At 40.7% G+C, this 15,088-nt stretch overlaps 1 protein-coding gene across 4 annotated transcripts in view; it reads right to left on the bottom strand.

Annotated features, from left to right (window-relative positions):
* Positions 1-15,088, bottom strand: part of PRKCQ (protein kinase C theta) — a 157,565-nt gene that overhangs the window by 46,333 nt on the left and 96,144 nt on the right. For all 4 annotated transcript variants that reach the window (XM_030940712.1, XM_030940711.1, XM_030940714.1 and 1 more), the window contains 2 exons: positions 14,924-15,084; positions 10,134-10,307 (listed from right to left, as the gene is read on the bottom strand). In XM_030940712.1, coding sequence (XP_030796572.1) covers positions 10,134-10,307; positions 14,924-15,084 — 335 coding nt within the window. The remainder of the gene's footprint in view (positions 1-10,133; positions 10,308-14,923; positions 15,085-15,088) is intronic.

The following is a 15,088-nucleotide window of genomic DNA, read 5'->3' as shown; positions in this document are numbered from 1 at the left end:
GCCAAAGGCATCCCAGTCTTGCCGACTGTCAACAACTCCTGGCAAAGCATCTGTCGAATGGAGATTCTAGTTGGTGACAAATAAGACTGTCGCTAATCAGCTGTGTGATCAGGTCAATCCCACCATCCCAGGGCCTCAGTTTCCTCCTCTGAAAAACGAATCCTGTCCATGAAAATGAGTCACCATTACCTACAGCTTTGTTGTGATTTCCAGACAACTGAAAGCAATAAACAATGTTGAGGTTCTGTAGACAGGCGGGTAATCAAAGCTGTATGACTCTTATATGTTCGTGTTATTGATGCTTTAAAGAAGTGGTATTTAAGTTGGGCGCAGAGGTGCAGGCCTGTAATCTCAGCTACTCATGAAGCTGAGGCAGGAGGATCACTTGAGCCTAGGAGCCCAAAGCCAGCCTGGGCAACAGAGTGAGACCCTGTCTTAAAAAAAAAAAAAAAAAAAAAAGATGACTAAATACAAGATCAAAGTGATAGATTTAACAAAATCAGTTGTATAATTCTCATAGGACTGCATTTACATACATGAATATCATTTGGAGGAGTTAAAGGTCCTAGAGCTGTCAAAATATATCACTACTTAAAACACAAGATAGTTCTTTAGAGGGAGGCATAGAACATTTTGTGAATATTCTAGAATTAGTAAAGGGTGAATTGTAAAAGTGGCCTCAAAAGTTATTTAACACAACCTGGCTTCTACACTGCTTTCTTCTTACAGTGATGCCATTTTTCAAATGAGAGAATGAAAATAAAGACAACGGAAAAGTGTTTAGTCGTGATGACTATTCAACACAGCTAGTCAAATACTGAGTAAACAAGGAAATGGCTGCCAAATGTGCGTATATTACAGGATGAATGATGGGTTTATAGCATCAAAGAAATTAACTAATGATTTTTATCAAACTAATAACAGTTAATTTTGTAAATGCACTGAGAACTTGGCAAATATCATGCAAATAAGGTCAGATGTATAGACTCCCTCTCCAGAAAAGTAAGATGGGAAAAGAAGGAAAAGAATAATGATAGTCATTTTGTTGAGGTATCTTTTTTTTCCGAAGGCTAGTAAACCAACGTACTAAATTTTACGCAAGAGAATATTTGCCATCTCTGCGAAATAAATAAAACTAAGATAAAAATATTTATGACAAAACATCTAAATTTACCATCACATCTTTCAAAGTATCATATGTTAAGCACATGTAACAAATGTTGTAACAGCGAAGACCATTGTATACCAAGATGGAAACCAGAGATAGAATTCAACTCTACTTTGGGACATCTCCTGTGACAGCCAATGGAAAGAGCTGGGAATTCTGATCTGAAGAAGAAAGAGAAGCTATCATTCATATTTAAAAATAAATAATCCATGTAAAGTATTTAGCCTTGTGCCTGGCATACGGCAAGTATTCCTTACACATTAACTTTATCACATACATTGTTATTATTTTATCACAGGGAAGAAAAGCATTAAGTTGCATTATAATCAGAACAAGGACAGCCCCAACCTTTGCAAGATTTGGAGTGAGTGTGCAAAGGGAGGCACCACACCATGGGTCCCCAGATTTAAGTGTTATTAATCAAGCTCACTAACAATTGAATTAAATATGCTCTACATTCCTATACGTTCTCTCTGTCTCTCAGGAAATATAACTTCATAATGACCAAGAAGGCCAGTGACAAATTCAGGATCCCTCAAAATTCTGTACCTGTTAATTGGCCATATGGGGAAAGTCCCCTCCTGCCCCTTTCAAGGACAGAAGCTGGGGAGATGTATACACAGGCTTGAGGCTGTTTAGGTATGGAATTCTGAGGTCATGGGGAGTAGTTTAGGAACAGAGATGACCTCTTGGCTTCATAGGAAGGACTACAGTTTGAGGAAGGCCAAAGGGAGGATTCTAAGTGAGCAGCTGGGCAGAACCTCTCTTGCTTGGGTATAAGGTTTGGGGCATGGAATGAATAATTTTCCAATTAAATAAGTTGTGAGTTGGATTTGTGTTTAGGTATCTTGAAGTCTCAACTTTACTAATGCTTTTGGATTGACCACAGAAAAGAGCACTCTACTGTGACCAGCTAGCTATCTTCTCTGGAGCTCCATTTCCTTTGCTGCAAAGTGAGGGGATCTGACCTGATAACCTCTGCCACCCCTCCCTACTCTAAAATTCTTGATCCATGGAGTCTGTCATTATAAGAAAAACAAAAGAACATAACAAATCATTAGTTGTTAGTTGTTCTGAGCAACCAAGATGCATCTCAACAGGTGAATGGATAAATGGTGGTAAGTCCATACAATGGAATATTACTCAGCAATGAAAAATAAGCTCTCAAGCCATAGAAAGAAAAGAAAAACCCTTAAACGCATATTCTTAAGTGAAAGAAGCCTATCCGAAAAGACTACAACCTGAATAGCCTCCCTCTCGTCTGGTTTCTCCATCTTTGGCTCAAGCATTTCCCTTGATTCTCTCTCAAAACAAACAAACAAAAACAACAATGACGACAACAACAACAACAACAACAAAAAGACAAAACAAAAGGAGGGATCGTAGATTCACAGAGGACAGGCACTTTCCTGTGGCACTTTGTTGAGGGAGATGTCAAATGCTCATGTCTTCTGGGAAGCTGGTGACAATACTTTTGGGACTTCATGAGAACAGCTGACAAAGGAATGGACAGATAATATGGGCCATGAGCCTGGAAGAATATTACAGAGTCACAGCAAGATGAGAACAGATCTGTGAACTTAGAAAGCAGGCATGTAGGAAAGATGCGGCATTTCAGAGGCACTGAGTGAGTGTCTTGTTCTTCCAGTCCAAGAATTCTTGAATATGTGTTCACTCATTGCCGATTATCTCTTGTGTATTTGGATGAGAAAACCTTAAGCAAACATTGTGAGTGCAACATTAATTTCCCATAAATTACTGTGTGAAAATAAATAGCATTTAAAAGCTGTTGGAATTCCTAAAATGCGTTTTACGCGTTGAGAGAGATGTGACTGTGATCTGAGTCACATATGGTTACAACTTCTGTTTCTCAGATTGTAGTTTAACTTGCTTTATTTTTTCTCCTGTTCTGTACAAGGACTAGAGAGAATTAAACAATGTCAGCGACAAACACTTCCTGGCTTCTTTTTTTTTGAGACGGAGTTTCACTCTTTCACCCATGCTGGAGTGCAGTGGCATGATCTCAGTTCACTGCAACTTCTGCCCTCTGGGTTCAAGTGATTCTCCTGCCTCAGCCTCCTGAGTAGCTGGGATTATACGTGCCAACCGCCACGCCCGGCTCATTTTTGTATTTTTAGTAGAGACGGGGTTTCGCCATGTTGGCCAGGCTGGTCTTGAACTCCTGATCCCAGGTGATCCACCCGCCGTGGCCTTCCGAAGTGCTGGGATTACAGTTGTGAGCCACCGTGTCCAGCCGCCTCCTGCCTTCTTAATTAATGAATCTTGTTAAAGATTACCTTCCCCTTTTTTTGTCCTATTTTCCTTAGACCAGATGACAGAAAACCCATGACTATAGCACACTCTGTAAAAGATGTTAAATGTCCCTTTCCCAAAAAGAAACACTGCCTGTAACCAAGTTCCTGGAACTATGCATCAGCCTTGCATGAAAAATGTAATCCTGCTAAAATGCCTCTGTCTCTCCCTATGGAAATAAAACTCGAAAGTTCCCTCCTTTGCAACTCTGACACCATTCTTTTGGGGTGTTTCCAGGTGGGGCCATCCTCAAACTTTGAGTCTGAATAAGTGCTCTTTAAATTAGATTCTGGCCTTTTTGATTATTTCAGGTTGACAGCTGTAAATCAACTCATTTTTGTAAATTTGATATAAATCTAACATTTGCCAAATCACAGTTTGGTTGCATAGCAGGGGAATCTGCAGAAAGTCTAAGTGACCCCCAGTTTCCAAAATAACATCTTGTAAGCGTTCTCAGGATCAGAACGCTGCCAGAGGAATTTAAAGAAAAGAGGTTTATCTGTCACTACAGATGGGGGCAGCATAAAAAGTTAATTCTTGTCTTACTGCAGAGACATGTCTTTTGGAGGATGTGGTTTCCGTGGGTTTTCTTTTCTTTGCTACAATTGTGATACTTTCCAGTGCTCCTAGCTCAACTGAAGGGTTCATGGATTGAAGCATTTTTGAGAGCTTCAGGTGAAGCAGTTTCTGAGTAAAATGTTTGAAATTAAAAACTTTCTTGGATGGATTTTGCCTTAAAATTATGGAAATACCAGGATGACATACTTTTTAAAAACTATCGAGTTGAAGGAGTTTTTCTTTTTAATTTTAAATGATAATAATACCTTATAGTTAGTATGGTATTTTCTCCAAAAAGGATCCGAACTTCTCTGCAAGTGCTATTATTACTATTATTATTATTATTATTACTTTTTTTTTTTTACATTATCCTTTGGGAAGCAAAAAAGGAGAACCAATGTCACAAAGAAATGTTAGGTGACTTGCTCAAAGTAACTCACACACTCACGCCCTGAAGCCATAACCGGAAGTAGAGCTTTGTGTGTTCTATGAATAGAAAGTGAAACTCAGTTTTCTTTTTCATAAAAGAAAAATTTCAAAGTGATACTGACCAAGAATGTTCAACTGGTGCATATTGGGAGTCTGGGAGTCAAGGGCAGTGATGTGGATCCAGGAACACTAGCGTTCGGCCTCCTGGCATCACTCTGGGAGGCTACTCTTCAGAGGCCTGCAAAACCACAGCTGCCTGCCCTCTAATCCAACCTGAGGGGACGACCCGGAGACAGAGATGTTCCTATAGGATCTAGAGCTACTTAGGTGTGAAACAGTAACACTTCTTTTTTTTTTTTTTTTTTCAAAGTATGTATGTTATTTTATTTTTATTATACTTTATGTTCTAGGGTACATGTGCACAACATGCAGGCTCGTTACATATGTATACATGTACCATGTTTGTGTGCTGCACCCATTAACTCGTCATTTACATTAGGTATATCTCCTAATGCTATCGCTCCCCCCTCCCCCATCCCATGACAGGCCCCAGTGTGTGACGCTCCCCTTCCTGTGTCCACGTGTTCTCACTGTTCAGTTCCCACCTATGAGTGAGAACATGCGGTGTTTGGTTTTCTGTTCTTGCGATAGTTTGCAGAGAATGATGGTTTCCAGCTGCATCCATGTCCCCACAAAAGACATGAACTCATCCTTTTCTATGGCTGCATAGTATTCCATGGTGTATATGTGCCACATTTTCTTAATCCAGTCTATGATTGATGGGCATTTGGGTTGGTTCCAAGTCTTTGCTATTGTGAATAGTGCCGCAATAAACATACGTGTGCATGTGTCTTTATGGCAGCATGATTTATAATCATTTGGATATATACCTAGCAATGGGATGGCTGGGTCAAATGGTATTTCTAGTTCTAGATCCTTGAGGAATCACCACACTGTCTTCGACAATGGTTGAACTAGTTTACAGAAATAGTAACACTTCTTAAATGTCAGAATACAGATCGGCCTTTCAGAATTCAAAGGAGACACAGAGGAAGGTAGACCTTAGTTCACTTTTAATTTTTAAGGGAAAATTATTTCCTTGAAATTAAAAAGAAATAGCATCCTTACAGTGTTAGATGCATCTTTAGTTTCCAGACAAATTTTGGAAGTAAATCTTATTTTTCAATAGTTTTATCAGAGATAGAGCACAGAAACTTTGGATACTTGAGTTATTAATTTTTCTTTTACTGCAGCATAATTAAAAAGAGGGAAATTGTTTTTTTTTCAGCATTTGTTTTTCCCTTTGAGTATTTCAAAGTTTTATGGGTTTTTTTTTCTAATTGTTTTAAATCTACTTGTAAGTGGATATAGTTAAAAAATTTATGACAACTGTTCTTGTAGACAAATTTTATTTTGGATTTTCCTATTTTTTTTACTTTTTAAAATGTAAGTCATGGAAACTATTACAAATCTAAGCTGGAAATCTAGTAGTGCAAAAGTTGGCTGACATCTGCACTGAAGTGGGTACTGAGAAGGGATTGTGCAATTTCAAGCCCTGCAGACTTTCATGTAAGACAGAAAATGTAAATATTATAACAAAGAAATGTTAGAAAAAAAGTAAAAGAAATAATAGCTAGCCCTTCTTTTCTCTTGCAAAGACAGCAGCCTCTCAGAATGCTCATCTACATTAGACCCTGAGCCAGTAATTTATGTCAGAGCCTGGATGATGCACAAAGTCATCTTGATCTAGCACACAGAAAATTCATTTTGAAGATTCTTTTGATTTGAGCCTCATTCAGATTCAGGCTCAGATTCCATGAATTATTCTGTACATCTCTGGCCCCAGACAGTACCATCCCATTAGGGACCCTGGTTTTACAGCTCCCAGCCCCTCTGCCTGTGACTCTTACTCTCTGTCCTTGGCAGGGGTAAAGTGGGTGCCTCAGAGCCCTGCTGATAAACAGCAGAGCGGGGCTTGAACTTCAGAATCCAAGTCCACAGGAATTTTCACATTTTGTAGCTTCCTAAATGGCTTTATCATATTTTCACCCTTCCATAGGTGATATATCCCTCATCTATGAAATTTAAAAACTTTTAACAGTTTAATCCAAATGCCCCTGATTAATAACAAGTGAATACCTGTCCTCAGAATCTCCTGAATAATCTGGTATTCAACAGGCGCTCTCTTTGGAGGAAGAGAACAGATGAATAACTTCCTTTAAAAAATAACAATGCCCTGGAGAAGTACATAGTTAATTTATCTTATCTGATGTCTTCACTAGTATACACAGATAACTGTCCTCTCAAGAAAGGTCATTCCCAACATGTTCCCAGAACAAAGCATTATCCATATCAAGTATCAATTGTTGCCTTTTGCATTCACTTGTGGTATTTAATCAGTTACTTTGACAAGCAAGGTTTGAATAATAAGACATCTCAGAAAAAACAACTTGGGTGTTGGGAAAGGTGATTCAAGCATCTTCCTTTCTTTCTTTCCTCTCTTTCTAAAAGGTCTTGGTTCCTTGAAATCTGAGTCTTGAACCAGTCAGATTTACATTTCATGTGCACATTCTCTGCTGAAGTTTTTTTTTCTCTCTCCCAGCATTGATGCTGTGGATGCACTTTTTGCTCAGGTCTTGGTAAAGCATCCCAGCTGCATGGAACTCATTTATGCCTAGCGTTCCATTATTGGAACGCTAAGCAAGTGGGAGTTATTTATATCCTACTGCTCAAGGTCATCGCCAAGGTCTGATTTCAAAAATCAACAAGTTGCAACCTCAGGCATAAATGGGTTAAGGAGATCTCTCATTAGAGGGACAGAAGCAAATGCTGCCTGAAGCTGTGATGGACAGGCAAGAGAAGGGAGCACACCGATCCTCTACAAAGTGGGATTCCCAACAGCCTTTCCCATAAGACATAAAAACCATCATACATGCAAATCAAAAAAAAATTGGGGGAAAGGCACCAAGAGAAGCACAACTGCCTAAGTGCCCAGAAGCCCAGTCTAAAGTGTGTTTATAGTAACATACAGAAAGACATAATAAAAATAAAATCACTTATCATCCTACCTCCCAATTAACAACTGTCAGTTTTTCATTATTTTTCATGCTTATGCATGCATATGTTCTTGCTTAAAAGGAAATCTTATATATTCCCACTTATGATTTCATAAACATCGTTCTATATTAATATTTAAACATTTATACCATCTTTTAAAATGGTTATATAGTATTATTTTCTCTGACCATATAATAATTTATTCAATAAATCTATCATTAGGCATTTGTGTTGTTTCCAATTTTTCACTATTATGAAGGCTTTATCATAAAAGTCTTTATTTATGGCAAAAAAAAAAAAGTGTGTTTAGCAGTTTGCTACAAGCCCCAAAATACCGCAAAGGGAAAAGATTACAGGGAGCCACCAGGTGTGCAGAAAATCTAGACAACAGCATGGAAAGGGTGGCAAAGTTTGTCCCTTTGCCTGCAGGTGACATACCTTCACCCTCCCAACAGCATGGAGATGGTGGCAGAGTTTGTTACTTTGCCTGCAGGTGACACACCTTCACCCTCCCAACAGCATGGAGATGGTGGCAGAGTTTGTTACTTTGCCTGCAGATGACATACCTTCACCTTCCCAGGCCAATGGGTATTTATCATCTCCAGGAGGAGTTTCTAGTGCAAAATCTCTCTAGCCTTCATCATGGGAAGTCCCAGCCTGCTCTTGCAGCAGGAAGTGGGCCTGCATTCTCCTAAATAGCTGATCAGGACACCTCACTGCTTTCTACTTCCTCTCCTGCAGCCACACATTTCATGCCCAAGACCCTTTCTGCCCATTGAAATTCCCGTTTCCAGTTTCTCTCAGCTCTGGTACTTTGTGTCTGCCTTCTGATCTAATACTACTCATCCTGTTAGAAATATAGCCTTGACTCTTATTAGAGTGTGAAGTTCTCAAGGTCGGGAGCTGTATTATATACTTCTGTATCCTCCACAGTGCTTTGAGCCCAGCATATGCTCAGTAAGTGCTTTGCCATGGTCTGGTTTCTCTTTATCTTAGGTAAGCGCATTTATTCATTGATTTGGTTATTGAACATTTGCTGAGAATCTACTGGGAACTGCAGAGGTGGTGATGGATGGCCCAGTTGCCATCCACTTTCCTCATTCATTCCCTGGTTCCCTCGTTAATTCTTCCCATGGCTCAAGTCACCTTGGAAGTTTTCTTTCAATCACTCTCCAGTCATCATGGCTTGAGATAGAAAGTAGGAAAAGGGCTGGACACGGTGGCTCATGCCTGTAATGCCAGCACTTTGGGAGGTGGAGGGGGGTGGATCACCTGAGATCAGGAGTTTGAGACCAGCCTGGCCAAGATGGTGAAACCCTGTCTCTACTAAAAATACAAAAATTAGCTGAGCATGGTGGTGCACACCTGTAATCCCAGCTACTTGGGAGGCTGAGGCAGGAGAATCACTTGAACCTGGGAGGCTGCAGTGAGCTGAGATGGCACCATTGCACTCCAGCCTGGGCAACAGAGTGAGATTCCAACTCAAAAAAAAAAAAAAAAAAGAAGAAAGAAAGAAAGAAAGAAAAAAGAAAACAGAAAAGCCTCCACCCCTCGTGTTCTTTGGACCTTAGTCATAATGGCCCCACTTGGGACTGCGAATTAGTGCAGGTGGTGGACAGCTGGGATGGGGTGGCAGAGAGGAGATAAACCAGGTGAGAAGAGTCATAATGCGTGTGCGTGAAAACTAATCTTTGAGGATGTCCATTTTAGTGTTATTTAAATCAGAACAAAAAATTAGAGATGTTCTAGTTAAATCACGTTGTAGAATATCCAAAGACGTAAGAAAATGTACAAAATAGAGTGTAACAAACGCAGAGTACCGAGCAGTAGATATTTACAGCGGGTTGCTGTTTTTGTTTTTAAAAGTCCACTGCAGAGAGAATCTATAGGAGAAACTTCAAAGTATTAATGGCGAGTATATCTAAGTGGTGGGATTGCAAGTGATTTTCTTCTTTGAGTTTATAATATTTTCTACAATGATCCTGAAAGAATTTTGAGTCCGAAAAGAAAAGGATTTTTTTTTTAAAGGAAAAAGGAGACCAGAATGCAAGTCCTCCTAGAACGGCACAGCCTTCTGGCAAATTCAGCCTAAGGAAAGTGTCCCAACGCGGAGTGGGAATGCAGACGCATCCAACCTCCACCTCCCGGCTCAAGAGCTTGCTCACTGATGAGCCCACTCTAAGGCTGCTTTTTCTGCCAGTCTTGAAGAGAAAAATAATAGTGTACGTGAATTTTGATCTATTTTCCAACTTTTATCTCTTCAAACACATGCAGGGCAGATGAACAAACAGTTGTCACGTTTTCCCCCAAAGTCACGGACTGCTGAGAAGCCCGGTTGTTATGCTAAATGAAACCAAATTCTAAAAAACAGAAAACAGACAAACAAATCTAGAAGTAAAGATCCTTCCCAATCAACGACATTGAAACATTCTAAGTAAAACTTCCATGGTGTGTAGAAGGGATGAAACTTGTTTGATGGATGGCAGGTACACCGAAATGTAAGGTAAATATGGAGGCAAGACTCGCCTCTCCTAACGAGGGCGCCATTGGAGGTACCACGCGGAGACAGGTTAGAGCGGAAGTAGGGTTGTCAGAGCAGAAGCCATACCTTGGTCTGGAACGTACAAAACATGTGCGTCAGAAACGGATGCTCCCAGGCCAAGGAAAGAACTCTCTTCTCTACCATCGTGCACTCAACATCATCGTCCATCAAGACCACATCTTTCTTTAAGGCTTTTATGGCGAAAAATTGATTGGTTTTCTTGAATTCTGCCAGGAAGACCTGGAAGGAAAGGGAAGAAGTAACTTTATTTTAGAATTTGGATTCCTACTTCTTAAAAAAGAGACAAAGTCCTGAGAGACACCTGTGTTGGGTGGGAAAAGAGGTTCCTTCTCCAACCCCCACCCATCCTGCACAGGTCATTCCTGAGACAAAATGGAGCACTTCACTGGTTTCGGACATGACATCACTGTTTCATACTATCTTTGTACTCTTCCCAAGGGTTTCACAAAATTATTAAGCAATTGAATGGGTTTTTAAAAGTGTGCCCTGCCTGCTCAGGGGCCTGAGTGAGGGTATAATAAAAATCCAGAGAGATAGAGTGCACAGTGAAGAAAGAAGAGTTGAATGTGGAGAGGAGAAATTGTACTTGAAACATCACTGCAAGTGCACATAAATCCTAGCTTTATATTTTACTCAGTTTTTCCAGGCCAAAAGAAGAATGGAGGGATATAGTTCTCCTTGTGTACTTAAAAACAAAAAACAAAAAACAAACAAACAAAAAAAAACAGCAGCCAGGCACGGTGACTCACGCCTGTAATCCCAGCATTTTGGGAGGCTGAGGCAGGTGGATCACCTGAAGTCAGGAGTTCAAGACCAGCCTGGCCAACATGGCAAAACCCCGTCTTTGACTAAAAAAAAAAAAAAATTTCAAAAATTAGCCGGGCATGGTGGTGGGCGCCTGTAGTCCCAGCTACTCGGGAGGCTGAGGTGAGGAAATCGCTTGAACCTGGGAGGTGGAAGTTGTGGTGAGCCGAGATCACACCACTGCACACCAGCCTGGGCGACAGAGTGAGACTCTGTCTCAAAAGAAAAAATAAATAAATAATCACCATTTTCTCTGACAACACAGCAATGAATTATTCATAGCAGAATGTATGGCACATAGTAGGTCCTACAATGTGACTGACACTGGGTTCAAAGAATAACTTGCTCAGATTCTTGGAACTACTAGGGAAAGATTTAACTCCGAAGTTTACTTGATTTCATGGCTGTTATATTAAAGGACACCAAAATGGGAATGAAACATTTTATGACCTTCTATGTGTCATACACTCTGCTACCTACTTTACACTTGTGACCTAATTGTACTATCTAATTTAATTCTTAGCTCATCACGCTCTGCCAGACAGAAGTTAACAACACCAACAACAAACACCGAGTTCAAAGAATAACTTTGTCAGATTCTTGGAGCTACTAGGGAAGATTTAACTCCAAAATTTACTTTTCCCACTTGATTTCGTGGCTTTTATATCAAAGGACACCAGATGGCATATGATGGAGGGTTTCAACAATTTTAGGTTTTGCAAATGATGCAGCAACACACTGTTGTCAATGGTAAGGGCATGGCATTTGGAGACAGAAATTTCTAGCTCTAGTTTTATTTCACAGACATTTACTAACTGTGGAAATATGGGCAGACGAATTAGCCCCTCTGAGCTTCAGTTTCCAATTACTGCATTCTCTAACTTACAGGACTGTTGTGAAAGTCAGGTAAGATGAGACCTGGGAAAGTAGACTCTAAAATGATCTCTGAATCACAGTTGTTAAAATCCAGTCATTTGTCATTTGTTTCTTTTCTTGACTTTTGGGAAAGACCGAAGTCGATGATGCTACAACAGCCCTGAACACGTGAGAGTCTAGGTTTAAAATGCGATGGTGCAGGTTCGTGGCTTGGTGGTAGCTGACTTGATAGAAGGGATGAAACGTAGATGGGAATTCAGGCAAATGAATGATGCTCACGTCCCCAGAGAACACACAATTTGTTTTCGTAGGCTTGAAAGTTGTGTGAGGAGAACAAGGGTATAGAGGTCTTGGTGAGGAAACATACTTTCCATGTAAAGGCAGAAGAGAGAGAAAAGACAAGTTTTGGAGTATTCCCAGCGTTGTGAAAAAGAGAAACATGGTCATCCTATCTTGCTTTGATAGCTCCCTCCTCTCCTCTCCATGTGTAGGGACTCGGGGTCCTGATGAAAAGAAGTAGATGACTTTGGACATGGAGTGGGGGAAACCTGGGGCTCCCCGCTGCGCCTTGGGATACTAAGGCTTGTAGGTTTAACTTAACATCTTTCTTATTAACCTTATTCAAATGTAGAAATCCACGTGGGAACAAAGAAAGATAAGCATTTCATTAACAATTAAAAGTACTCTTTTAGTAATTGCTTCTTTCAGTAAAACATCCTAAAACCAGCCATAAACTAAGAAGTCGAAAAGACAATTTCCATCCATGTAATGTACTTTCAATTTTTGGTAACAGGTTATAATTGCACATTAATTGCTGCTAAATTATAATGAAGACTGGCTGTAAAATTGTCTATTACACTCAGATTAGCACCAAATGAGCCTGCTGTGGTTCATATTATTGTGGAAATGAACAAAAAGAATTCATGAATATCAGCTACCATGTGCTGGACAGAATAGATTTTGCTGAAAGGCATCAGTGTTTAAATCTAAACCCCAAATGGAGCACAATATTCTTCAGCTATGGCGACTGCTCAGTTGCATTTTAGTTTGTTTAATATTAAATAAACTGGGTAAGACATCCTGCCAAAGTCTGGTGAGCAGGTGTAGTATATAATGCTGCCTTTGGCTGCACAGATTCATGGAATAGTCATCTCTGATTAAAATTTTCCTAGGAGTCCCATCCAAGAATGTAAAACAAATAGGAGCCCCATTAATACATGAGATATCTTTAATATCAAAATTACCTAAAAGCCTGTATTCCATATCATCCCTCCTTAAATCACTTGACTGCTTGAAAATTTTCTGCAGTCAGTCACCGATAGTTGGTTATAATTTCTTAAATTATCTCTTCTTCCTTCTTCTCACCTCCCCCTTCTTTTTTTTTTTTTTTTTTTTTTTTTTTTTTTTTTTTTTTGCTTGTCCTCCTTTCGCTCTTTCCTTCCTCTCCGTGTCATCTATGAGTGATGGAGACAACTCCCCACCTGCATGTACGGCAGGAAGAATTTAGAGGAGAGACTTTCTCTACAATTTTTTTTTTCCAGGACTCTCAAGCTACAGTTTTCTTATGGGCTGAATTGTGTCTATGCTGAAGTCCCAATCCCCAGTACCTCGGAATGTGACTGTGTTTGGAGACACGACCTTCAAAAAGATAATTAAGGTTAAATGAGGTTGTTGCAGCAGGTCCTAATCCAATATGACTGGTGTTTTCATAAGAAGAGAGCATTTAAGCAGAGTGTGGTGGCACAACTGTAATCCCAGCTACTAGGGAGGCTGAGACAGGAGGATCACTTGAGTTCAGGAGGTCAAGATCAGCCTGGGCAACATAGTAAGACCTCATCTCAAAAAAGGAGAACACTTAGATGCAGACATGCACAACAGGAAGATAATATTGAAGGCACAAAGAGAGGACTGCCATTACAAAGCAAGGAGAGGGGCCTGGGAAGAAACAACCCACGCAACACCTTGATGGTGAACCACCATCCTCCAGACCTGTGAGAACATGAATTTCTGTTGTTTAAGCCAGCCAGTATGTGATATTTTGTTATAGCAGCCTGTATTAGTCTGTTATCATGCTGCTAATAAAGACATGCCCAAGAATGGATAATTTATAAAGGAAAGAGGTTTAATGGACTCAGTTCCACATGGCTGGGGAGGCCTCACAATCATGGTGGAAGACAAAGAAGAGCAAAGGGACGTCTTACATGGTGGCAGGCAAGAGGCCATGTGCAGGGGAAGTCCCCTTTATAAAATCATCAGATCTCTGCCAGGTGTGGTGGCTAACACCTGTAATCCCAGCACTCAGAGAGGCCAAGGCAGGCAAATCACGAGGGTCAGGAGATCAAGAAGACCATCCTGGCTAACATGGTGAAACCCCGTCTCTACTGAAAATACAAAAAATTAGCCAGGCGTGGTGGTGGGTGCCTGTAGTCCCAGCTACTCAGGAGGCTAAGGCAGGAGAATGGTGTGAACCTGGAAGGCGGAGCTTGCAGTGAGCCGATATCATGCCACTGTACTCCAGCCTGAGTGACAGAGAAAGACTCTGAAAAAAAAATGATAATCAGATCTCATGAGACTTACTGACTATCATGGGAACAGCATGGGAAAACCCATCCCCATGATTCAGTCAGCTTCCGTGGGTCCCTCCCATGACACCTGGGGATTATTACAATTCAAGGTGAGATTTGGGTGGGGACACAGAGCCGAGCCCTATCACACCCCAAGGAAACTTATACAAGCCTGAAGACATTTAATAGAGGGAGAAAAAAAATCACATACAAACTAAAACAACACTCCAGGCTTGAGAATGAAGCAAAAGAAGAAAAAACAAAATGAAACAAACGCAAACACCGTGTGAAACAGGAAGTGGCTGGGGCACCGTCCTATGTCTTTGGTGCCCAAAGACATCAAACTCAGAGGCGTGTGAGATATACACTTTCCAAGCAAAGGAGCTTCGGAGACACAGGTTTCCAGAAAGCTGAGGCTACTGTGGGCCTAGAGTCCTCGGGGTCCCTATTTATTCAGAGCCCCCTCAGGAAAGCTCTCTCTGACACTCACATGCAGTCCTGGTGGCCCCACGAGTTTAGTTTCTTTGACCAGGAACTTGGCTCATCAGTTCCTGGAGCTGGGTCACAGCGTTGTCCTGTGCAGTAGCTTACCTTGCCAAAACTGCCTTTCCCCAACATTTTGTGCAAGATAAAATCCTCGATTTTTAGTTTCATCTGCAGAGATGGTCTTTCTATGTTCAGTTCAGGTTCTGGAAGATGGCACATTTTATTCACCTCATCCAACGGAGACTCCCAGGAGATGCCCTGAGGCTCTGA

Source organism: Rhinopithecus roxellana, chromosome 11, assembly GCF_007565055.1.
Source record: "Rhinopithecus roxellana isolate Shanxi Qingling chromosome 11, ASM756505v1, whole genome shotgun sequence".
NCBI lineage: Eukaryota > Metazoa > Chordata > Mammalia > Primates > Cercopithecidae > Rhinopithecus > Rhinopithecus roxellana.
This window is presented reverse-complemented; position numbering and strand designations above follow the sequence as displayed.